At 32.0% G+C, this 27,442-nt stretch overlaps 1 protein-coding gene across 4 annotated transcripts in view; it reads left to right on the top strand.

The window, feature by feature from the left end:
- LOC148602980 (ecdysone receptor-like) overlaps positions 1-27,442 on the top strand; it is a 136,236-nt gene that overhangs the window by 47,962 nt on the left and 60,832 nt on the right. The window contains exons 1-2 of one of the 4 annotated variants that reach the window (XM_088553859.1): positions 17,656-17,839; positions 19,535-19,697. In XM_088553859.1, the coding sequence (XP_088409985.1) occupies positions 19,634-19,697 (64 nt within the window). In that variant the 5' untranslated portion in view covers positions 17,656-17,839; positions 19,535-19,633. Of the gene's footprint in view, positions 1-17,655; positions 17,844-19,534; positions 19,698-22,049; positions 22,727-27,442 lie in introns of those variants that run through there. The other 3 variants (XM_088553858.1, XM_088553857.1, XM_088553856.1) reach the window with 3 other exon arrangements.

The following is a 27,442-nucleotide window of genomic DNA, read 5'->3' as shown; positions in this document are numbered from 1 at the left end:
GTAATCAAGGGAACCAAGATTCTAGCAGAAATCAAAAGAATGTAATCCAGAGACAAAGACCAGACATGGAAAACAGACAAACACAACAAAAAAAATAAAGTAACTAAAATAATACATACAAAGTAACAAAAGTAAATGAGCAACTCAGACTTGGACTAAAACCTGTGAGCATTGACCAGGTGCATCGGTTGGGTAAGCCTCTTCTGCTTTTCTAGAAACACCCACCGAGTTGCTCTTAAAAAGTCAAGTCTGGGGTAGATGAAAGAGGAAAGGAAAACTATGGAAATAATGAATAATCAAAATATGACCATGAGTGCTGATGGACACCTAGATTTAACAGTGTGCGATGCATACTCAGCACAAGCAAACATTTTATAGCCATTCAAGATATCCAATTGATCATTCTGTTTATTGTCTATATTGTCTCTATATTTATTGCTATTTTTCAAGATAAATATTAAACTTTGTGATTGGCAGGTTGATGTTCATGTTCAGATGTTTTGGCAGGAGAAGGTCTGAAGGTGAAATTACCGAATTTATTTCACAGTATACAGTTATTAAATGGGTTGGATGCAATAGACCAAAATATTTGTCCTGAGGTGCTGAGAATGATCAAGTGTTCTATTGCAATAGAACACTTGATCATTCTCAGTACCAAAGGACAAATGTTCTGGTCTATTACATCCAACCCATTTAATAACTTTTTTATTACCTAATTTGTCTATGAGATATAGTAAAGAATGGAAATGGGGAATATGTCAAAGAGACAACTGTTTGACCAGGAATAGGAAATTGACTGCTCCATGATTACAAATTGGCAGACGAGAGTCACATTTACATTTTTACACACAAGTTTTTTGTGTGTAAATTCCAATTCAATGAAGCGCTTAAAAAAAGTTCAACCAATCAATAAGCTTAGATAAAGGTTATTATGGGGTCAGTGCAATAGACTCCTCAAGGAGACTATTGCACCGTGCAATAGTACATTGACAGTGCAATAGATCGCCCTGTCCTGAATAAATTTTGAAAATAGAGATAAATATGTGTATATTTAATAAACAAGATAAAACCTTATAATTAGGTAATAATGTGATTTATTGATTTTTTTTAAACAGGAAACATTTGAAAATTCATGACTATTTGTATAATAATATTAAATGAAGCAAATAAATAAAATTCTATGGCAGTGTTCTAGGATTTTTCAGAAATTGAGGTTTCCTCAGGAAAAATCCATATAAAATCAACTTTCCCACAGGCAATGACTGCTTTCCTAACAAACAAATCCTTAGAGCATATGAAGTTTTCAACTTGCCACGGGAAAGTGTATCTAAGTACCAAACTTTCCCTGGCCCAATTTTCACTTGCCCTGGGTAACGGGAAATAGGAATCCTAGAACACTGTGTGGTGCAATTTACATGGATCAATTTAAGAGGAATCAAGGGAACCAAGGTTATAGCGGTAATCAAAAGAATGCAATCCAGGGACATGATTTAAAAAATCACTTTATCAATCTTTCATTAAGGAGTTTAGAGTTTTGTGTTCTGATTTTTTTATTCTACACCCTAAAGGCAAATGACAAAATCTGAAAATAAAGGTTATTTATCTGTAATAAAATCCTTTTTAAAATTATGATTTTTTTTAATGATGAAATTTTTAAATGGATGATTTCCTTAATTCTCAATGCTTAGTAAATGTGTTTAATGATTTATGGCCATTGATATCCAGGATACTGGTAATATAATGAAAAAAAAACATAAAAATTGATCAAAATTATTCATGCATGTACTTTGGCGTGAAGTTTATTCATAATGTTTACAAAATTTTGTCAAATAAATAAATGATTCAAGTTCATTAAACATGTATGAAAGAACAGCACTTTGTGAAAGCTTACCTATATTTACAGGTTTTCTTTTAAGTTTTTATTTTAAAAGAACACATTTGCATAATGCTGGATATTTTTTATCATTAAAATTACATGTACTTTAAAAATATTTTCAATAAAATAGCTAATAAGGTGCTTCTATGCTTACATAACTCTTATATCTACCTTATAAAAAGTGCTAATTACTTTCCTTTCTCCAGAAATTGACAATTCTCTTACAAAAAGTGAAATGGTGCTCAAAGTACATATAGGTAGAGAAGTTCAGATGAAATAGTTGTTGTATGAAATAGTTGATGTATTTATGAATTACAGACACAAACTCTTTCATTGTCCCCACCACAGTTACTGTAATGCCTTATAGAGCATTTGATTCATTCTTTTTGTGATAAAACTTGATGTTGAATAAAGTATAGAAATGAGGATAGATGCAATATATACTGGTATATAATAATTGCATGGACATCACAAAATTTGCAGAGGAGCTCTGACTCAAAACCTCATCACTGGTGCCACATACTCATATACATGTAGAAACCTTTCTATAGGGTTTGTAAGTCTCATAATTTGACTCTATGGTTTCACCAGAATGAGTCCTTATCTACCTTTCAAATCTATAGAGATTTGTCATTTTCAGAGTGTTGGCTTTAGTATATAAAAGCAAAACATATTTTCGTGTAAAAATACCAAAAAAAAAATGACAATTATCTACTTCAACATGGTAAAAAAGTTAAGAAAAAACATAAAATAGAAGATTTTGCATTGTAATACAGGGTTTCAAGGTCCCTTGGGAAAACAATAAAATGCAGACCGGTCTTCGGATGTCAATACATTCTACATTAGAAAATCCAGTAAGGAAAATGAAACTAAATCGAGACTCACAGACCCTGTAATCTCAAAAGTGTGCATAGAAATTATGATGGCTTGTGTATATGTCCTTACAAATTCAGCTTCAGCATTCCAACATGTGATTTTTATTTCAATTCCACTTATAAATAAAAGTACATCTGATATAGGTTTATAACTCAAGATTTCCAAAGTTTTATTCACAAATATTGACTTTGTCATTTTTATACACATAGTTCATTAATCTTATATTTAAAGGGTACATATTACACTAAGGTTTGAAATTCATGTATATCAACTTATTAATTTGTTTTTGTATCAGTACACATACATGTATTTTCTCTCTAATATAAATACCTGCCAATTATTCCTCTTATAATATAAGTACATTGCCTATAGGTTTTTTTTTTCACAAGTAATTTTATTGTCATCATATTTATACATGTAGTTACTTAATCTTATTTTAAATGATATATAGTATATTACATAAAGTTTTAAGTTCAAGTATACAAAATTTAAATTTGTATGTTTTTGTATTTCTAACATTAAAATATTGAACGTACATGTATATTTTCTCTAATACAAATACCTGCTAATTATCTTAGCATTATAAAACTATACTTGTATATCTTTGAGTACTCAAGTGTGACCTTCACCAAAAAGTACAAGCTCATATTAATCTACATGATGATGTCCATACAAAAGCCTGTGACCTGATCGTGACCCCATGTTATAGAAATTGACCAAGGTTTACACTATAGTTTGACCTAGTAACCCCTTTGTGTGTGTACACACCTTTGAGCTTGACCAATCTTTATACAGGTAAGATTTGGTCAATATGGGAAATGGTCACTAAAAGATGAATAACCCTACGATCGTTGGTCTGGCCTGAAGTTTCGTCCACTTATACAATGGACAATAATTTAGTGCTTAACTGTATTTGTGAAATTTATTGTTATTGGTGCTAATTGTTTTTGTATGTCATTGACTGGTCATTTGTCATACATGTATATTGTGATAACAGTTTATTGGAAATTTAGTTGATTGACCAAGCCATCTGACCTTCTTACAGAGGATTTAATTAGTTTGTACTTTTGGAATAGCTTTAATTAGAATGATGATGGGTAAGTTTATGTCGTTTTTATTTATTTGTTATTATTATTATTAATTAATTATGATATGGCAAAGCACATGTTTAAGGATCTAAACATTCTATAACAACACATGGACAAAAATAGTCTAAGCCTTAGAAGAATGTGGCATATGTTTCATTTTTATGTTTTTTAATTGCCAAACTATTAAATGTGTTGAAAAATTTTAATTCTGTTAATTAAGAGATATTTCTATAACAAACATATGATAGTAATAGTAAAAAAAATGGTTGTACCAGTAATCTGAGAAACTGGAACTGAAAATTGTTAGATATTGTATTTTTAATGTAACTATTGATTTATATATTATTTAAATATGATATGTTAAATATGTTAATAATTTTGAAGAAAAAAAGTTTACACGCAAAGGCACAAAAAATTATATAGATCAAAAACAATTAAAAAGACAAATAACTTATCCTTAAATCTCATATCCTCAAGCTGAAATATATATGATTGAAGTTTTTATCCTCGATTAGCCAAGTAGGTATTGTGTCTGATAAAAAAATGTATGATAAGGTATAAGGAAAGATTTTTTACTCATGCATGTAATACACTGTATATTAAATATGCTTACATTTATATTTTTTGACAGAAAGTAACATTTACAAAGTAATTATTTTTAGGTAGTATTTAGCACCTTTGTTGTAAAAGAATGAATACTTATAAAATTCAACTACAAAATTTTAAAAGACATTCAAGAGCTGGAACCCTCCCCTCCCCCCCCCAAAAAAAAAAAAAAGAAATTTGGCACCTTTATGGCTAATTTTAAGCCATTTTAACAGTTTCATGTCTTAATTTCAAGATTTATTGCAGAATCTAATAGCAAAATTAGACATTAAAATGTGACGTCTTCATTGTACAATTATCATGCTTTTTGTAAGGTCTTTATTGTACGATTATCATGCTTTTTGTCAATGGTTAATTTTTGAAGTTTGTAACTCCGTTAAAACAAATATTTTGAGTTGTAGGTCAAGGTTTTGTTAAATTCTTATTTCATTAAAAACAAAAAAACAAAACAAATAGAAAACCTAAGTTTTCTTACTTTAGAGTATTACATTGCAATGCATATTCCTGCCCTAAATGAAATATTATTGGAGGAGGAGAAAAAATGTTAAAGTTCACTAATACTTGAAATAAATGAAAATTTGTTATTAATAAAAAAAAATTGTATGGGTCTAACCACCGGCAGATGTTAATATCTAAAACTTTTAAATAAATAGTATTAGAGTTGTTTTTTTTTCTCCGAATACTGGTATTTTAAAGGTAGGAGTTACAAAGAAATTTTATACTCCATGGTTACCTTTGAAAAATATTTGAACTAATCATGGTAGATTGTGTGTGTGTGTCCCTTCATTGTCTTAAAGTATTTTGAAGTAAAAAAAAAAATCAGAAAATTTGATTTACATGATGATAAGATGGATGGACAGTTCATGAAACTTAATTACTAAGGGAAAAAAAATTAGCTGGATTCACTATTAAATTTTGGAATAAAACTTGATATGGAAAAAGGAACATGTATATGGGATTAGTGATTGACCTTTATTAAACTCCAAATTTTGAAGAAAAAGAAGAGTCTTATATCATGTATGTAGCAGTAGGAAAAAAATACATTCTAACTTCCTAATATTTCACCATTTATGAACATTGAGCAGTTAAAGAGCAAACTTATGAGAACCAGTTGACATTGCTACTGTGAAAGTACTTTAATTCATGGATACCAATTTTCATAGATTAGGGAAAATACACAAGTTAGTGGATTCGTGGTTTTTTGTATTTTCAGTACACACATCAGTGGGAATCTGCTTTTCATTGGGAACCAAATTTCGTGGTTTAACCTACCCACAAAAACCATGAAAATTGGTACCAAACGAACAATAGAACTTTCACAGTATCTGTTTTAAAATTCTTTTGACCAAACTCATTAACTGATTGATTTTTTTCTAGTCACAAAAAGAAAAATAAGTGGTTAAAAGGATTCCTTATTTTGATCAATTAATTACTTGACTAACCTCTATTGACTTAATCATTTAATTAGTTGATAGCCTTGATTTTTATACAACATGATGGTGCAGATTCTTCTAGTATTTACCATCCGTTCATCTGCCTTAATTTCCTTGCAATTATCTCAGTTTTAATAATGGATTAATTTCTAATTTGATTTGTGGCCTTATATACATGTAGATGAGGCATACTTTGTAAGTGATTTTGGGTTCTGTCTGATATAAACTTCCTGTACGAGTGGGGGGTATATCTTGCACTGTAACTAGCATTCCTTATGTTCTTCCATCATTGTATTCTTCTATTTTGAGTGTTTCATTTTTTTGTCTTAAGTGTAAGTGTTTGTACGAATAAGGCAAAATGGAAATAATCAGAAACATGCATGTCAAAACCCCACCAACCTGACAATTTGAAAAGACCACTATTTGATCTCTGCATTTCAATGAATTTGTAACTCAATGGTCCAGCATGATATAGAAAATCTTGTCCTTAATCCTTGATTTTGATTGTGCAAATAGTTAAATTATATTATCAAAATGTTGGGTTGTTTCGCCCACTGCCTGATTCTTACAAGACTGACACTTAATTGTTATACAAGTTGAATTTAGCCTGAATGACAGAAATAATTGGTTCAAACATTGCTGATAATTATGTTCTAACCTAAAATTTACTACAAATACAGGCTCTGTTTGCCTGATAAATAATTTTTAAAAGCTAGAATTCAACAAAATTATTCTACATTTTTTTTTCTTCTTCAAGTATCTTTTGTCTCAAAATATGCTTATTGGGTTGAGGAGAACTTTTGAAATAGATAACTAAATTATTTTAACAGCACCAATTATAAGTTTCTTATGAAGTTTAACATGAATAGATCTGTACTGCTGCCTGGCTGTCTGTCCCTCAATCAACATTACAATGACAAAAACTTAGAAAAAATTATAATTATTTTTGGTACAGTGTTTGTCTAATCTGAAAGAAAACTTCCATTCATTTTTTTTACCCAACACATAAAGTGATACCCTCTGAAAAGTTGTGCATCCTTCCATCTGTGTTTCCAGAATGGATCAATGAATTTTCTTTAAACTTTACATATTTGTTAATTACCATAGAATACAGGTTAGGGTAAATTTTCAGTGAAATTTAACATGCAGTTTTTCAGTTCAGCCATTTTGAACATGTTGCCATTCCCCTTTTTCACCATTTGGTGGCTCAGAGTATCACTAAATGTTCCATTGATGCCCTATTTTTATTTTTTTCTCTTATTTTCTCTGTCATATGACTTGAAACACAGAAAAAAATTGGGAATGTGCTTATTGTGATTTAGGCACTAATATAAAAAATAGACTTAGCTGTTGTCAGATACCTGAAATTTCCTGAATTTTGAAGTCTCATCCCAGGTTGGGAATAGGTGGGTTCTGTCCAAAATTATATTGAAAAGTGGGATTTGGCGAAGCTTTTGGATTTTACCACATAATTATGTAACTTTTCTACAATAAAGAGATTTGAACCTACAAAATCCTTTCTCCATAATAGACAGCTTAATGTTAGCTGCCTGAAATTATTTGCAAGGCCAATCTGATTACAATAAGATGTCACTTTCAACCTTATATCTTTTTTTCATGGTTGAGAAACATCAATTAAACTTCAGCCAAAGTCTACCCTAAGTATACTTTTTCGGAATCTTTTTTTATCTTTTAACAATTCTAAGGTTCCATTTTGATTGACACAGTGTTATTTACAAAGATGTCCATTTCAACCTTTTGACTTTGTCTATTTCATGCCAATCAGATGTCAAAAGTTCTGATCTCAATAATTATGATGGACAGAAATTGAATCCAAGCCAATTATTCATATTATTGTGGGTAGTTTCTAAGGTCATACTTTGTTATATAACACCCATTCATTGGCTATTGACCTATGGGATAGCTATCAGTTTTATCTGTGGTAATATCAACATATTACTCACTGTTGCTATTTCAAGTATTTCTAGTTGCAACTGGACATAATTGTTGTTATAACTAGTGTGTTAAGATGGGGTAATGACTTGCTGAATGATGAAGGCGTTTGTTTCAAAACCATGTTGAAGGTTGTTTTTCTTAACACTAATATGAGGCAGGTGTAACTTGTAAAATGACATTGTTGAATATATAGATATATTTAAAAATCTTGTCACTATTCCCCCCCCCCCCCTGTTGCTTTTTCTAGACAGAAAACCATCCCAAATGTTGTTTTCCCTGATACCGCTATAACATGTAAGAGGACTAAGTTGAATATATACATATATTTAAAAATCTTCTTTTCTCAATTTTTACCTCTTGTCGCCTTTTATAAATGGTTTTTGACATTTCTTGTTGCTATAATTAGTGAGACACATATAACTTTAGAGTTGGTATTGGATTTTGTGGCTAGAAAGGCCTACTTTTATGGCATGTGGGAAACGAAAAATAGGTATCTGAAATTTGATCATTAATGAAGACTAAATAATAAACACTTTTTAGTGGAGAAGATATGAAATACAGAATTTTTTATGGGAAGCTCCCAAAAATGTGACTTTCTGTCAGACTAAATCAGGCTCTCAGTACTTCCAAGCTATGGGTTTATTTTGCCTTAAATACCATTATATGGACATCCCTCTCAGTGTTCAAAATTGGGACGAGCCCACCAGCCAATGCTGGTAAAAAAAAGTAGTGGGGTTGCTGAAATTTTGCTTTCAAACCAATGTATCTACATAAAATTCTTTTCAGATGAAATGTAGGGGCATGTTATATGAAATTCAGACTGTAAAGACTGCCCTTTAATATCTTGAAATATTTGAAAAGTTTCCTGAAATGACAGTTTAGCTCTGAGAACTTCATTCTACAATACCATTAATTCTTCCCAAAATATTTGAAAGCTTCATTTTTAAAAATGGGCTTTCTATATCACTGAAAATATGGAGATTGCACAAGTCTTCTGGTATACAGTGTTGTAAAATTAATACAGGAAAATATTTGACAATTAAACTTTTCTTAAGTAGACAATGAGATAAGATGACAGTGCTATCTTTTGACATAAACCTGCTCCTGATACCATCCTTCCTTTATTCTTAGAAACTTGTGTTCCTTCTGGGATGTGTTTATGTACTTCTCTGTCTAAGAATCAGGTAAATACGTATAAAATGTGGCACATGAAGGGAAAAAAACACAGATTTTATTGCATTAAACAATTGTTTATACCTGATAAAATTACCTCTAGAAATACCCATCAAAGTCTACTAAAATTTGCCTTTTTAAGATATTGATAGGTCAAATTTAGTTGAAATGCACTATGAGAGAATGGTGGAAAAATTTTCCTGCACTTTTTCCTAATATAAGTAGTCAAAAAATCAAATTGAGAAATATGATGTGCCACCAATTGCCTGATTCTTACACAGAATGGTACTTAAAACTAGCTTAGAAGTAGGATGAATTTTAGGTATAGTCTACCTTAATTTACTCCATATTTTGTATGCTTTGCTTTTATTTTTAAACAGAATTATATTTTTAGCAACTGAAGCTCTGTAGTAAATTTAATTGGGATTAAAACTCTAGTTCAGTCTTTATGGATTACATATTCTATGACTGTGCCATTAAATTTAATTCAGTAAACCATGTAAGTGCCCTTTGAATGCCATTGACCGGAGTAAGCTCCCGGAGCCTCTAGCTGTCAAAAATTCACACTTAGTCATAATCCTGTTAAAATTGGGATTTGTGAACGATTGGCTCACACTCTCTCATGTGAATCAATTGACAATGCATGTATTTGTCCGTCTGTGGCATTGACCCGTGTTTGGTCATGTGAGGTGCGTTAATTGCCTTGATAAATAATGTAGCAGTCTTTGTCGGCTCGCCATTAATAGTCCATTACACAAAATGAATTGGAATGACCCGAGGCTGCTTTGGAAATAAATTAATTTAATTTGTATCAATGTACTGAATGTATTGTGTAAAATATAAGTTGTTTATAAGAACTATGGTCCCTGTGTGTTATTAGTCTACTATTGTAAAACTATTGACCTGAATTTGTTTGGGGCTGAAATTTTGGCAAGGAAATGAGGATACTTGAATCTCCATTCCCTTTATACGGTCTTTTCAAAATAATTTATCCTAAGCAAAAAAATAAAACTTGTAAATTTGGCTGTTGTTGTTAAATTGATTTCCTAGAAAAAAATGCTAAATTCTGAATTGAGGATGGCGGTTGCCTTGTGTTTAGTGTGCTGGTAATGGTATTTGCCCAGTGGTGAGTGAATTTGGGTGGCAATTGCTAAGTGGTGAGTGTACTTGGGTTGGCAGTTGTCCAGTTGCTGGTGGAGTTGAGTTATGGTGGCCCAATAGTTGCAGTTGACCATTAGTTGGTGCACTGTTGGTTGCAACTTGCTTGTCTACTGGTGAGTGCTTTGGATTTCAAATCACAAGATCAAACTCACCTCTGTTGCATCATTACAACCTGATGGCTTACTGATTGAGTGCACTCGATTTTAATTCAATTCAATGTTTTACACATCACCATCAGTTTGAACCTTTAGCAAGGGTCAAAGTTGCCAAGGACCATTTAAAATCAGGACATCTGGAACTGTGATCTTTTTCTCTACTATGCCTTTTGACTCAGTATAATCAATCATATTGTAAGTTTCAGTGTTATGTCATATTTTCTTTTTGTTCTGTCAGAACTTACAATCAATTTTGCACTTACAGTGTTTTGTGAAATTGACAACTTGATTATACATGACAGGGTACAATTTTTCTTCCTTAAAAATCCTGACATTTCTTGTATTTCAAGATGACCAGGCTGCAACAAGAAGATTTTCTAGTCTGAAAGTAAAAAAGGGACGAGGCAAAAATTATGAATTTTTTAAAGTTACCAGGGAGAGGCACATGCTCAATTTATGGTATGATAGGTTATTTTGGCAGGTGTTAATTTTCATGATTTTAAGGCATAAAGGTATAGGAAACATTTTGGCTTTTCTTTTTTGGTGGATGCTTTGAGGCGTTCAAAGTACTTAATTTTGCAAAATTTATTTTGTCCCTTTTTAGGCAGACCACTAAATTACGCCAAAATAAGCAACCTTCAAAAATTACCTGCTTCATGGCATCTCAAGCAAAACTGTTCTTATGAAAAGCCTCACTTTCAAATATGAATACTAAAGATGATAAATCTTAGCTTTTTATTGGTTAAGTACTAAGATTGAAGTAAAATATCATAAAATGAAAGAATAATAACTGGAAAATTGGCTAATTTGTTCAGCAACTTGATAAAACACAAACTGTATTTTACCTGCTGGGCGATTTCAGTTTGATAATGGGTGATAAACAGCACATAAATGATTGGGGCCATTGGCCTTGGTTTTGTATTGTACATGGTCAGGCATGACTGAGCTGTGAATTGCATGTGGTCAACAGCACTTTAATGTGGTCGAATTGTTTGACTTAATTTTTGGAAGTTTTCAAACATGAGTAAGTTTACTTAGTTAGAATTAGGTTGGCTTTTGTAAGGTTAGAGGGGTCAAACTTAGTTTTGCCTGAAAGATTAGAAGAAGAATGAAATTTATATCGTAAATGTAGTTGAATATTGAAGTATAGATTAAAGTGGTTGAATATATTGCCCTGACTATGTAGGTCATACATTTTTATGCACTTACCATTTGGGCAATTTACTACATTTATGAAGATTTTTTTTTAAAGCAAGAATAATTTGCTTGAATATATTGCATGCTTGTTTGTCCGTCTTCCATAAATTTTGTTATTATTTTGATCTTGATATCTGATGACCAAAAAAGAAAAAAATTTAAAAACATTTCTGGAAAGGACTGAAAATAAGAATTTTCCTGGTTAAATTAAATTTTTATTGGTTTGTGTTTTTTTCATTTGATTTGTTTCAACAAATATTTAACATTTTGTTGGATATTTGATCTACTGGATATAATGGTGAATTTAAACCCCTGGCTGCAGTTATTGTACTGAGCCCTAATTTGAGTTGTTAAAAAAAAAACAGAAATGGCAAAAAAAAAAGCATTACAACAAAACATTCATTATTTGAAGAAAAAAAAATGTTTTTACATACATATTCTATAAAAAAATTATGGGTATACAGTTTCTAGTTCTACCTGATTTAGTGCTGTACAGTTAAATTTATAGAAAATATTCCTGTAATATGTTTATAAAGTAAAAGTGAATGTGAATAAAATGCATAAAAAAAAATTGAATTAGTGAGTGTTTTTTTTTTTTTTTAATTTTGTCACTACATCATGAGGAACAGCTGTCCATTGTTAATGATAATTCCAATTGGAATTTTACAAATGCTTTTTTGAAGTCTGATGAATTATGAATATTTAAATTTATGGAAAAATGTTCTTTTTTGTTTTTTTGATTTTTGTCAAAATCCTGATTGCATTAAGAGTGGAAATTGAAGTGGATTGCAAGATTTGTCAATTCCTGGCAATTTAAATAATTTCAGTATCAGAGATTTTACCATTTTACGGATGCCTAAGATAGAACAGGTTCAAGTGAAGTTTATGACCTTGTTTTTGTCTTATCCTCAGGGGTGGTGTATACTTAAGTTCATTTTTTATCCTCTTTAGCTAAATTCTTGGTCAGTTTGTAACATTTCGCACCAATGGCTCTAAAGCTATTACAACATTAATGACATCTTGCAAGTCAATGTAAAAAAAAAAAAAAATTAAAGGTCAAACTCAGTTTTGTTTTGGCGAAGTTTACTTGTTTATTTATTTATTTTTTTCATGCAAGTGAACTGTATCAGAAAATCACATAGAAAAGTAGAAATTGCTGTTTAATTGTTTAATTAAATTCACTTTTTACAGATTTGTTTTTTTGTTGTTGTTGTGATCTTGTGATTTCATGGAATGGTATATTAAGGGGAGGGTACTGGGAATTAGACCCCACTCTTTTATTGGAAAAGATTCATATTTATTTCAATTTTTAGGTTAAAAATGACAAAAGTATATGCATCTGCAAAGGCATTAATTGTATTACCAGCACTTTTTTGGGCACTCGCCAAAAAGCTGAAGGGGACTTCTGTGAGTGTGTTCATTGGTGAGTGGACACAACTCCTAGGAAATTGTTCAGATTTTGTAAGATTGTTAGTCACCAGATGTAGTTGATCTGCTTTACAGGAGTTATCATGGAATATTGTTCAATTTGTACTTAACACTACACTATAGGAACACTATGGATACAAATCATTTGAGGACACTATACTGACTTTGTCCCTATTGTGCTGGATTTTTACAGTATATAGTTGAGCATATTGCACAGTGACTTTAATTCTAAAAAATTAACAGGAATTATGACGTTAAAGGTTGTCCTATTGCCTGGACAAGTGAAACTTACTTTCGGACAATTAAAAATTCAAATTATAATTGCCTGGACGATAACCAGATCTTATTAATTTTTCAAAATTCATTAACTTGTTTACAACCTAGATTTAAATTTGGGCAAGTAGAATTGTCATCAACTTGCATGATAGTACCGGTACAAGGTTCATAAAATGTTAAGATCATACCTTGTATGTTACTTATGTTTTAACGTTTTTTATGTGAACATATGGCTGCATGTAGCAATTTTGTTAATTTTGGATTTACCTCCCATTTAATAGTGTTTCCTAAAAGTAACATTTTATGAACTGTTTATGTGATGCTGTGTATTGAAGTCAAGTCTGTAGTTTATATTGTAGAAAAACGACTGCATTTTCCCTTTTCAGAAATCAGAGTTATCTTCCCTTTTAAAGAAGTCTCAAGTTTAGAATTTTCTCAAATAGGAAGTATTGCTTCAAGTCTTCAATTTCTAGTGATCTGGTTGGTTGATTTTTAAGTTGTGGAAGGATTTGAGGAAACTTTTCCATTATCTTGCAGGGCACATACCTAAAGAGATGTTACCATATGTGTTCAGCTCTTTTCTCTCCATGACCTTATGGTGACTTGCATGACCTAATCTTGACCTCTGCTATGTAAGGCAAGGTGTCTTATAGATAATAATTAACTGATGAACAAATGTTGTATAAGCTTGCAACAGCATGGATTGAGCTTAGCATGCTAAGACTGAAAGTTGATTTGGGTCATGCTAAATCTTTGCCCTTGATGATGGATATATATAAATGGAATAACACTGTATGTCTGTCCTGTTTCTTTGTACTTTTAGATAAAAATTATGCTTTTTGTTTGGCTTAATGATGGAGACCTGTAGGCAAAGATGATTTTTTCTGCTTTTAAGCGGAATTCCGCTATTTCCGATCAGAGTTTTACAGTTACAATTCTTTTTTTTATTGTATATTTACTTCCGATTTTTCTAATTTCAGCTTTGTTTATTGACCATTTAAAATATGTTTATGGTTATTATGCCCACACAATGAGTGGGTGGTATATTGGAATCCCTGTCTTAATCTTTTAGTTTATTGATCTGTCCATAATTCTGTCCATCTTATTTTTGTTGCAATTTTCTCAACCTTTAGTTGATGGATTGATTAAAAATTTGGTATGTGGCTTTATGTAGAGGGGACATATATTGTTAGTGATTATGATTGCTGCCCTATCAACTTCCTGTTTTGAGGACTTTCTATTTTTCACTATAAAGGTTTGGCCGGGGGTATGTGTGGCACAACATAAGGTACAACTTAAGGCAAACTTAGAGATTCTTTAGAAATGATAAAAAATTCCAACTTGATTTGGAGATAAGATTTAACTTTTTTAATGTGTATTCTTGATGAACTCAAACTGACCTTAGTTTTAACTAGTTTTCCTTTTCAAACAACATGTTTACATTTTTTAGAAAATACATCCTGTTTGTTTAACAAACGAAATCAGGATTCTTATGGTATATACTTAAATATAGTGTTCAAGATGGAATGGATATTATTTGGAAGAAAGGAACGAAAGGTTTTAAGCATCAGACCATATTCCTCTGAAGGGATGAGGGTATATTTTTTTTTTAGAGAGAATGAAAGCATTTTCTCATGCAAGTTCAGAAGTAGTTTTTTTAGCATTTTTTATATGAACCCTACATTCTTAATTAATCTGGGTAATATTTTCCCCATCAGCTTCTCATTTGAAAAAAAATAGAGATTTTCTTTATTTAGATAGATAGTGATTGAAATTTGATTCTTCATGTAAATAACTCATTTATAAAAAAGATGGTCTTTATTGAAATATGAGTCTGGCCATGATACCAAATCAGTTTTATTTATGAGAGTATGACCAGATTGATGGAAAAAGATGGTTGTAAATTCTGCTTGAATTGAACAAAATATCCTACTACTGTGTTTTATCATTTGCCTTGCAGTCCTGCTGATCATTATTTTGCTTTCCCACATTAAGAGGCTTTAATTTGTACACCCAGATGTGATTTTAATTATAGTAACTGAACCTGCTCAACAGTCATTGTTATATGATGTGGGCGGTGTTTGAGCATTTTTAGGTCTTTTGTTTTTTCATTAGTTTTATTTCCTACACAGTCGGTATAGTTTTGTTTTTTGCCCTTCTCTTCTATGGAAACGCAAGTCACCTGATCACAATCCTGTTTCCCGATTGGTCAAAAATTGATAACTTAGTGGCATTCGAAAAAACTGTATCGAAAATTTGTAATTGCATGTAATATGTTATTTTCTTGAAAAAAATGTAGAAGCTTAAGTAGCTGTCTTTGTAAGAATCATGCAAATCTGAAAAATGTGATACACCCCAAAAAAGGCTACATATATTTATTTTTGTAATTAAGTTCGTTTTATGGGTCTATACTATGAAATGTGTAATTCTTCGTTCAAATCTGCCTGCTCTTAGGAGATAATCAACATTGAAAATCTAATAGATTCTATTGTATTTGGGTGTCATTTACAGAGTTATCTCCCTTAATTTTGAATTTTACAGTGCATTCTATACAATTTTTATCTCCTATGAGCACTGGTTATAAGAAAAACCAAATGATAATTTCTGTTTACTGAAGCATTTTAAACAAAATGTCAAAAATAAAAATATGTAGGCTTTTCACCCATGTATCACTTTTTGCATGATTCTTAGCTGGAATGCTACTTAAGAAATAAAAAGAAGAAAATTTTGCTGTGTTGGCTGTCTTTTTTTAAAGGTAGTACTTGTTGTCATTTAAGCCCAAATTTGTTTGATGTTTCCCTGGATTTGATATGACAACATACAATATAAGGGATATGGATACATCATCAGCTGCTTGAAAGGAATAAGCATTGCTTATAATATATGTAATGTTCTATTTTGGTGAAAATTGCATTGTGGAGTTGTGGTCCTTTATTATTTCATTTGTAATATAATATAAGGCCAAAAAGAAATAATAGGTCTGTCTCCTGCTACCCTACCCTTATTTTTTGTTTCTACCATAAACATTTTATGGCCATTTTGGCTCAAGCACTGAAAAACTCTAAAATCAGACTCAGACCTTTTTGAAAATACTGTGAAAATACTTTAATTCATGGACACCAATTTTTGTGGATTAGGGAGGAAACCCAAGTTCGTGGATTGATGGAATTTGTGGTTTTGAAGTTTTCACTATACACATCAACGGAAATTTCCTTTATGTTGGGAACCAAATTTCATGGTTTTGCCTACTTAAGAAAACCATGAAAATTGGTACCCTACGAACAGTGGTACTTTCACAATAGATATTTTGATCTTGAAGATTTGAGAAAAAAAAAAATTTGATCTTTCCAATTCTTCCTGACCCCAAAAAATTTGATTGGTAGATTCTCATTCCACACCTGCCCATAAAAAATTGTCAGAAAAGTGGGGCAGGAATTTCAAAATCAGGATTTGTTTCACCTCAGTTTCTAGTATTGAAACACAAATCTTTCATTTCTTGGTGTTTTTTTTCTGAAACTGATGTAGCTATGGATTTAGAACGCTTCTATACTTCAGATTGAAATCTAGCATTTGAGTTTACTTGGACATATGCTTTTACATGTATATAATTCAATTTCATGTGTATGTGAAAAATTGATATTTTTGCCCTTGCAAAGGTGACAGTAAATATTTTGGTTCCATAAAATTTTCCATTTAGTCCTTCCCTTAACATCTAACATGTACCATTTACAAAAGTCCTTCTATTCAATGATTTTGAATGCTTAGTCTCTTTTTGTTAAATACGACCTCCCTTTTTTATGTAACCTCTGTTTGTAGCAGGTAGGGGCAGATCCAGGATTTCATGTAGGGGGGAAGGGTTTATAAAATAATTTGCTGAGTGGAAGCTAGCCAAGAATTTTTGAAATTTTTGGAGGTACAATGAGGAAAGATCTAGATTTCTTGCAATAAACCTTTTTTTCCAATTTCTTTTTTTGAGGTGGGGGAAGGGGGGCTTTGTACATGCATGCCTGAATCCATGCTGAAATGCACATATGCAGTAGTGTCATTACTAATGACAGCACCTTATTTGAACCTCATATGCAGCCTTTATTAAATGTACAGCATTAATACAAACTTTGCACTTCAGCAGACGACCAATTGATGAATGTTGTCTGCTCCCAATAGTATCATATCTAATTCCCCATGTCTCTCCTATTGACAATGATCTTTTCAAAAATAATGAAATAAACAGCAACTCCGCACTGAAATTCATAGTTCAGTATGAATGTTCAAGGTTGTCTTGTTATCCTAAGGTGAAAAAAATTTACATGAAACAAGTAGTTTCATTTCATATATGCAAACTATGGTCGATAAATCTTGATGCACCGTTACCTAACATGTAGTTTGCATGTCTAGCAAAGGAAATCTTGCTTGATTTATTTCTATCTCATTTGCCATTTCAGTTGTCTTTATTTATTCACATTGAGAAAAATGTACCTAATAATGGATATCGTATTTACTGTGTTTACTTCTTGTCATACAGATTTCTGGATTTTTTTGTGTTTCAATTCTCGTAGGCTATACAAAAATAAAATGTGTTTTTTATAATGCCTTCTGGAACAAGTTATTGTACATGTAGGTAGGCAGATCAATTCTTTCATTTTTTTTTTCAGCATGTGTTTTTTATTTTGTTTGGGATTTATATTAGTCAGGAAGATTAAGTGGAAAAAATCAGTTATTGAGTAAAACTAAACAATTCTATATTGTGTCATGTATATTTTTCCAAATCTCTTAGAGGATGCATGCAAATTTTTTATAAAATGCCTGACTAATTGAAAAGACAATGGTTTAAACTTGTTTTACACACAAAGGTTGATCTGTTGAATGCTTTTACCATTTTTCTCAGTATCAAGCCATGATTGGCCAATTTCAGGCATGGAGCAAAGTGGGGCTTCTATACATTTCTTATACATGACTTCGACATTTTTCACCATATTGAATGATAGAGAAAATTTTAGTCATTTTCAGGTTTTTTTAAAGATTTTCAAAATTTTAAGGGTCCATTTGTAAACAAATCATATAAATTTTTTTATGTGTAGGAGCCATTTTCTGTCAGAAGGGTCCAATAACCCATGGTCCCTGTCTTTCTAACCTGTGCGCCCCCCCCCCCTTTTTCACAATTTCATATCAATGTGTTTGGTATATTCTTCTCTTATGTATTACATGGGGTCATGGGGTCACATTAACTTGACACTTTGTACACATGTTAACCAACTTCCTAAAACTACATGTACCTGTACATGCTATTTTTGGAAACTGGCATTCTGTAAACCTATTCTATTGCCTAAACCAGGTTTTCGAATGGGAAAGATGTTTAGTGCATTCAAACCACCTAAATTGCTGTACTCCTGAGCATGAAATACATAAACGTACTCACTACAGAACTGAAACTCAAAACAGTGGAGAATGCATTTTTCACTGACTGATAGGGGTCAAAATGTAGGTTTTAGGGGAGGCAACAGACTTGATATATAGTGTGAAAACAGTGCATGAAAAAACTTATAATTTTGAAATGTCTTGATTTTTTTTTCTGAGTTTTTAATCCAGTTTTATTCTTATGTTTCTTTTTTTTTTTTTTAGCTCACCTGGCCGAAAACCAAGTGACCTATTAACATTATTTGGTGTCCGTTGTCATCATGCATCATCTTTAACCATTTTTCAAAACTGTTCTCCTCTGACACTACTTTACCAAGTGGAACCAAACTTGGTATGAATGTTCCTTGGGGTATCCAGCATAGAACTGATGTTGGGATTTTTTATCAGTCCTAAAACATGGCTGCCGTTACTAAAAATAGTACATGAGGGTCTGACAGTATTTTTTTTTATCTCCAAAACTGTTAGGTGTAGCTAAATTCTTTCAGTTGCTGTAATGATCCTTATTATAAGGCCTACAAAAGTCTCCAGGGATAAAAGTTGTCAGATGACTCCTTGTAAGAGTTATTGCCCTTGAAGGTGAAAAAATGATGTTTTTTGTTTTTTGTTTTCTTTTTTATAGTTTTCTGCCATCTGTCAATATCTTGAATACTATGGTAGATATAAAGAAACTTTCACTTAGTGAAATGATCCTTATGATAAGTCCTACCAAAGTCTTCTTGAGTCAAAATGTACCACTGATTTGTTTTTAATTCCTGATTTTATTTGTTTACTTAGTAAAACCATATCTGTGAAATGAAAACTTAACATTTAATAAATGAAATATTCCCAAAACTCCATATTAACTATTAGATAGTCATAGATTAATCCATTTGCTGTTACCTCTTTTTCTTACAGGGAATCAGTTGACATCAGTTGTACCACGGGAACAACCACCGTCATCATTATCCATCTTCGTTACTCCAGCATGACGATACCATTGTTACCACGACAACCATGCATGGCCAACACTATGACTCTTTTTTAGGGTCAGGTCACTACTCTAGGGTCATGGGTAAATGTAAGTATTGCTTTGTGATCAAAAGCGGGAGGGTCAGCATGACGATACCATTGTTACCACGACAACCATGCATGGCCAACACTATAACTCTTTTTTAGGGTCAGGTCACTACTCTAGAGTCATGGGTAAATGTAAGTATTGCTTTGTGATCAAAAGCGGGAGGGTCAGTTTTAATGACAAAATTCTTAAATTGTGGGGGCAGGATGTTTGTAAAATACAAAGAAATAAAGATGGTCAAATGTTATATTGTATTGTGGTTTAAAAAGAGAAGGGGCAATTACAGGTACATGTATTATAGAATGTTTTAAAGGGGAGGGTGTTGAATGCTGAAAAAAAGGGGGGTAATGTTAATATTGTTTTATGCTAAGATTTGATGAAATTATAAAACCAACTGGTGTTATACATATAAACTATTTTTATGTGATTTTGTGAAAAACAAAAATTAGTGCATTGTTTATATTATAGCAAATATATCCCTATCAAAATAAGTGAACCTTGTCATAACAAGATTTTTAACCCTGTTGCAGTAGAAAAATGAATTGTATTAAGCAAATTAGATCAACAATAATACACATTTTAAACTGAACTAAGCATTACTCTACTTACCAGTAGATAATTCATTTTCATAATAAGATTGACCATTTTACCTGCTATTATAAGTACTTTAGTACCTGTAATATGATTTGGTTTGTTTATTTTGGTTGTGTATAAAAATATGAATTTTTCTCCTTATTTTTATATTGTTATATTTGTTTGCCATCTGTCCTGTTTTCATTAGAGATGTTCAATGGTGCTGAAATTAGGTAGTTTTTATTTATTTTCATCTATTTAATGTGCCAAAATCATCATTCTCATTATTGAAAAAAAAATGTGACCCAACATTTATGTAATATTTGGTACAAATTTGGTGGAATTCTGAATAACTTCTTGTATTGACCTCTGCCCATGTCTCTCTTAGAAGTACAGTTAAATACATGTATCAGTATTACTTGTAATATATGACTAAACTTTAGCCTGACCTAAGCTATTATCCAGAACTTTAAATGCTACTTATAGTTTTACCTAATCAATATTTATATAGGAACTGATCATATTTAGACCAAAGGGTAAACGGTCGTAAGGTCGCCATCGGTCAGGGAATTATCAGAAATGTGACACGTTACTTGACCACATTTATAGATGGAAATTATTCCCTGTAAATGTGATTTTAATTGGAAAGTGGTAATCTGGGAGTTCTTTCCCTTTGTCAGTTTTGACAGATTTTGTTGAGTATTCTGTTCTATTACTTGATTACTCAGTTATTCTAAGTAAACTTATATTTCCTGTTTGTTTCATCTTAAGTTCAAGGAGTTCAAATGACTTAGATATAAAATATATTAAATCTGGTCAGCTTACCTGGCAGGATAAAGTAACACTTAGGGACCTGAGTGAACCTGTGTACAGCTAAGTTTTTTCCATCTGAAGAACTGCCAAATAAAATAATAATATTTTAAATTTATTTTACTGTACAGCCTTTTCATTGACTATTTGTAATGAATCACTTCCTGTAAAACTTATTCCCTTACCATTTTTCTTAAGGCTGTTTATAGGCCATTTTTCGTTCCTGAGTTGGAGTAAAGATGGTGAAGCTTTTGTGCCACTTTTTTTTCTCCCCCTTTTCCTTTTCCAAGAAAGCATATATATATTTCAATTTTTGAAAAAAACATATTTTTTTTTAGAAAAATAGATGACCCCCCCCCCTTTTCCTTTCAACTAATTTTCTAGTTTTTACCTTTAATTTTTCTCCCAGTTAGCACTGTGACATTGCCATGTTGGTACATTTTAACCAACAAGAAATTCTTCATTAAAGGCATGGTACTGAATAAATTTAAATGTCAAACTATTAGTAATTAGTTTGTCTTTAAAGTTCACATGCACTTCTTATGCTTTTATAAATGTATCTGCTGACAGTTGTAGTAGAAAGAGAGTTTAATTGGATTTTGAAGAATAAATTAAATTTTATGATCGACACTCTGATCTTGGTGTCTTGCTATTGAAAAGATATTAAAAATGCAGAAATTGCAGTTAAAAGTGGTACATTACATACACTGTATGTTAAATAGCAGTAATGTAATGCTAGTACTGGTGTGTAGCTATACAGTTCAAGTCTTTAAATGACATTCTCCATTAATAATAAATAGACACATTATAAATCAGTCAATCGATGCGAGAACCAATTTTACTTTTTTTTACCATAAGTTTATTTCATGTCATAACCTGTGTTCAAATTATTGCATATTATTTCCAAAAAAAACTCCCCAAATTCCCCCAATGGATACCCCAAATGCAACTTTGCATATCAGAGAAGCCATTTTATGCCTGACCTTGAACCCTGAGTTTATTATTTAGATTTTGTTACACATGGGAACCTTGAAGATATTGATAAATTGTTGATGACATTTTTTCTTATTGACAAATCTCGTTCATTTGTAAGCTTTGGAGTAGGACTGACTTAGCTATATTATCGCACAATCTTGTTTTATGAGGAAATGGTTATATGTTGTTAACTCATTTCTCCATGTGACATTGGTGTACTTTTACATAAATACATTAATTCATCACTTGGTATTTTGGTTTTGTTTTTTTTTTTTGCTAGGATCGTTTCATTATATAATGAGACTGTGCAAACTTGGTGCATTGTTTGAAATTGATATTTTATGTTTTTTGAGGAGAAAAAACATCAATTGTGGATGATTTGGAATGTAAATTTATGTTTCTAGTCGCGGTTTATGGATGTGATTACCATGCATGACTGATTTCTAATTTCCAATTGGATTTAATACATTGAAAAGTTGAAAAGGCTGGTGAATGAATTTAAATTCGTAAACTTGGATATCCGAATAATGTCCAATTGGATGTATGTCGGTGTGTAATGTGTAAAAGTGGAAATATGGTGTGGATTGAAGATCCGCCTCAACTGTCACATAGTAGTAACGAAGACGAAATTATATATACAGACCTGGATAGTTTGAAACGCACACAGGAGAAAGGTATTAAGTGCAGTCACACCTAGCTAAGGTGGTTACAAGGATTAAATATATTTATTTATTTGTACATCATTGTGCAAAAAAGGGGGGTACACACACAAAAAAATAATATTCTGTTAGTCCTTTATTTTATGATGATCTTTTATGCCTTTAAAAAAAAAAAAAAATGAAGCTGGTTGTTTTTAAGGGTATACTGTTAGTTTGTTTTGAATCATGCGGTAATGACAAAAAAGGGAGGGGAAGTAATATGTACATCAATTCTATGATGCATTTGTTTTATATGATACTTTCCAGTATTAATATAACCAGTGATGTGATTGGTCATAATCCCACGATTTGATGGTTGTCAAATTTGCATTGTCTTAAAAGAATGATATCTTTCCTGGTCCCCTTATTGATGTGCTTATCAGTATTTCCTCCATTCCTTTTTATTTTGACACTTTTAAATGGTTTCCTTTCCATTACAATAAATATTTTTTCCTTTGATTTTATATAAGCCTTCAATCATCATGTAACCTGAAAGTTTGGTGATGATATGGTATGTGAAAGGTATCTATCTAGGGATAGAATGTTACAATGATGTTTTTGCAGGCACATCTCAGTCCCCTCCCTTTACTAGTTTCTATGAATTTATGAATTCCTCGACTATCATTGCCTGGTGCAGGTCCGGGTGTCAAAAGAATAGGCCTGCAGTAGCACTAAGCTTGTCGTAAAAGGCGACTAAATAGTGCTCAGAAACCTAGCCGGGGGCTAGGTGCTCTGCCCACAGAGCAACTGGTATGTGTGCCCCAGGTGGTGGAATGGGGTACCCCTGGCGTGTTACACACTGGGGTTGTCAGGCTATAATACGGAAAACCTGACCGCAAACCATAGTGGTGCACCGTGTTGGGAAAGACGTCACGTTTCTCGCATGTTAAAGAACCCTGCTGTGGTATTCGATAGGAGTAGGAACCTTTGTGATCCGCCACAGGAGACCCTACCCAACTCCCGTTTTTCTAGTGGCAACCAAAATTTGTCGACCTTATTGTCCTTGTGTCCCATCCCTTGTTTTATTTCATCATCATTCACGTTCATTTTATCATCCATTTCATGTTCATAGCCTGAATATAGCTGAAATATTGCTGCTCGGGCGTTAAACCCCAACAATCAATCAATCAATCAATCAATGGACTATCATTTCTTTGTGATCTCTTTGAGTTAAAAAAATGTTTCCTGAAAGCAAGATTTCTTGCTGATGAACTTTACCTACTCTGTGAGGTAATCGGACCCAGCAGGGTTCCTAACCCCTCTGTTAAAAGTCAGATATTTACCTTACCTCTGTGTAGGAATGGAGGTATTTACCTAACCTCTCTGTAGGAATGGAGGTATTTACTTTACCTCTTTGAAGGAATGGAGGTATATTTTCTTACCTCTGAGTAAAAAGTGGAGTTGAGCATAAATTAGAACTAGCAAATGATTTCTCCTTTAACTTTGGTTTCTTTGGGAATTTGTCTGATATCTATACTAAAAAAAATGAAGTAAGAACAGAACAAACAAAAACAAAAAATGGATAGGGAGTCTTTTCTAAGCGAAATTTCCAGATGTTTGCCATGATTGAATTTAAAGGTAAAAAAAATTCAAACTAAAACATTAGAGTTGATATTACAACAAGAAAGATCATTTCTGTAATGGCTTTTTACATTAAGAAAGCCGAGGGCCAACTAACTAAATGATCTGCATACATGTACATGTAAGATATTTTAGGGTGACTGTATCTGGGTCACCGCTTGATGAATTATTCAATACATTTATTCTGGCTATAAGTTATAGGCCCCTCATGACTTTTGCATGTTTTCTGTATAAAAATAATAACAACAAGAAAAAACAGATTTATTTAAGCTATCAATTATATGCATTAATTTTGAATTCAAAATGACATGAGTTATATTTTTTTTTGTATCTTTTCCATGTAGTTGTTAATCTGTGATTCAAATTGACAGAAAGTTGCCAAAGCCTAAAACACAAGAATTCAAATTCAACCAAAAAAAAAGATCTTTTGTTTATTTTAGAATTGTGAAATTGGCAAAAAAATAAATTTTGTAATTTAATAGTACTTGCAGATGACAGCCTCATGGACACTCTCTATCTAGCCCCAAAGCTTAAAAGTATTCAAAGAGATGAAGCAAGAAGTTAGGTCACATTGAGTGATTACTAGGTTCTTTTGTAAGGCATACAGCTATGATATTGTGGATAGCATTTTTTGGTATTTAACATTGATTTGCTCATAGGGGTCTATACATAGAAATTAAAATACTATATTTTAAAACAGTTCTTGGCATGACATGGATTATTTCCTTATTGTATGACTTATGATATACTGTGATTCTCAACACCACAGGGGAAGAATTTGAATTGATTTTACATTCAATGGCGACATAACTTTTTGTAGGTTTAAACTGGTCTGGAGCTGGCATTTCAGTTAACTGCTAGTAGTCCTTAGTTTGTACATTTGTGTAATTTTTTTTCAGTTTCTTTATTTCTGTTGTAACAAGGGACTCAGACGTTTTTGACCTTAATACTAGGTGTGTTTAATTGTGTAATATTTTTTCCAAAGTTGCCAGATTTTAAAAGGGAGGGCTATGATCATGTTAAAGTACTTTAACCCTACCATATATTTTGCGCCTGTCCCAAGTCAGGAATTTCTGGTCACAGTATGCCTTGTTTCATTTTCACCTTTAGTTTATTTTTTATGTTACTTGAGTGTACATGGACATGGATGACTCTTGCTCTACTTGAGTATATTGATGTTTAAGGGCCAGCTGCAGCCTGCCCTGTGGTATTATGATTTTCTTGCAGTTCATTGAAGACCAATGGATGGCCTTTGGCTGACATTTTCATCCCAATGGGGTTGTTGTCTCTTTAACATATACATCATACCTATTCTTTTTATAATTAAATCTTAAGCTTTTGACTTTGCTTAAGATAACATTTGACTTTTTATTGTATAATTCTTCAAATCATTACTGAACAAGGTAATCGATTCCTTAAAAACACTGAGGCTTCATTCCTTGTACTGCACTGCGCTTGGAGGAACCTCTAGGTGATGGACATGGCTTCCTATTTCAGTAGTTTGGGTTTTGAGTACTTCTTGTGTACAAGTAATTTTTGGATATAGATCTTCCTATATCTTTGATTCTAATGCTGCAGATGAGATGTTACTCTTTGTAACATCTGTACAGAATAACGAAATTTGCAATAAATATGATTGGTATTGTGTATTTAAGCAAGCATTGGTGTGAAACACAAAAGCGAATTGAATGAAGATGACCATGAAATCTTAATGTCTTTTATATTTTTATTAATGTCTGCAGGTTTGTCTTTAGTTTCTCCTATTTTTTCTTTAATTCACTGTATGTGAGAGAAAATGAACAGTTGTTGCATCAATTCTGCTTAAAAAAAGAATTCCCTAATTTCTACTCAAAAGCATTTCCAATGATGCTGAGATCAAAATAGTGATAATTTCAAAAAAAGAAAATTTGTAGAGTAAAAAGTATATTATCAGATGGAGAGTATTTAACAGGCATGATTAAGATTTTTCTAATTTTGCCTGCTTCTTAAAAAGACCTGTGTTTAACTGTAATAACTCTGATCTACATGACATAGTGCTAAAATATTTACCCCGTCAGCTCATTTCACAGGAAGTGATATGGCCTAGATTAAATAATCCATGTAAACCATGTTTTACAGGGTTGCTTAAAAGTGTTGTAGAAACAGTTGTATTGACATCACTTCGGGACATTTCAACTCAATATTCACTGTTTTGCAGTTGTTGTATGTTGTTGTGCTAAGTTGTCATATTTGTTCAAAGGGTTCTCTTGTTATTTGTTTGAAAGATTCATTAAAGTCTCATCAACCTGATTGCACTAACTGCAATGGAAAGTGCAACCTGATTAACTTTGAATAGAAACAAAAAGTACAGTCATTGTGTCTGAGATATTGGTGGTATAATATTGTGAAAGAACATTTAATTGTGGATACCAATTTTCGTGGATTCAGGAAGAAACACAAGTTCATGGATTCTTCAGTTTGTGGTTTTTAGGTTTACAGTATACACATCAATGAAAATCTCCTTTTTGTTGATAAACATATTTCGTGATTTGGCCTACCCACGAAAACCACGAAAATTGATACTCCATGAAAAATAGTGCTTTCACAGTGTTCTTTTGTTGGCTGTTTCAACTTGGGATATTTCACATTTTGAAATGACATCATTGACTCATAAAATGAAGGGGACTTTTTACGATACCAGTACCAAATGTCTTGTATTGCGGTACAATATCGGTACCAAATTTCTTGTATTATGGTACAATACCAGTACCAAACATCTTGTATTATGGTACAATACCGGTACCAAACATCTTGTATTACGGTGCAATACCAGTACCAAATGTCTTGTATTGCGGTACAATACTGCTACCATACATCTTGTATTAAGGTACAGTGACGGTATAGACGTGATTTTCTTCTGCTTTTTGGGTGAATTCTAGCTGCTTTTTCAGGTCTGAATTTGACTACATGTCTTTTTTACTATATGCTTCCTTCTGCCTTTGTGAATTTTCACTTTTTTGTTGGCTAGATTTTAGAACCTATGAAGTTGGTATGAACAATGTAGTACTGATAGGACTTTTGTTCCGTAGAAAGGTACTGGTAAAAATTAATTGAGGAGGCAGTCTGAGGTAA

This window comes from Perna viridis, chromosome 11, assembly GCF_037379345.1.
Source record: "Perna viridis isolate PV_CMFRI_1.1 ecotype Kerala chromosome 11, ASM3737934v1, whole genome shotgun sequence".
In the NCBI taxonomy this organism is placed as follows: domain Eukaryota; kingdom Metazoa; phylum Mollusca; class Bivalvia; order Mytilida; family Mytilidae; genus Perna; species Perna viridis.
Note: the sequence above shows the minus strand (reverse complement) of the source record. Positions and strands in the feature narration are given on the sequence as shown.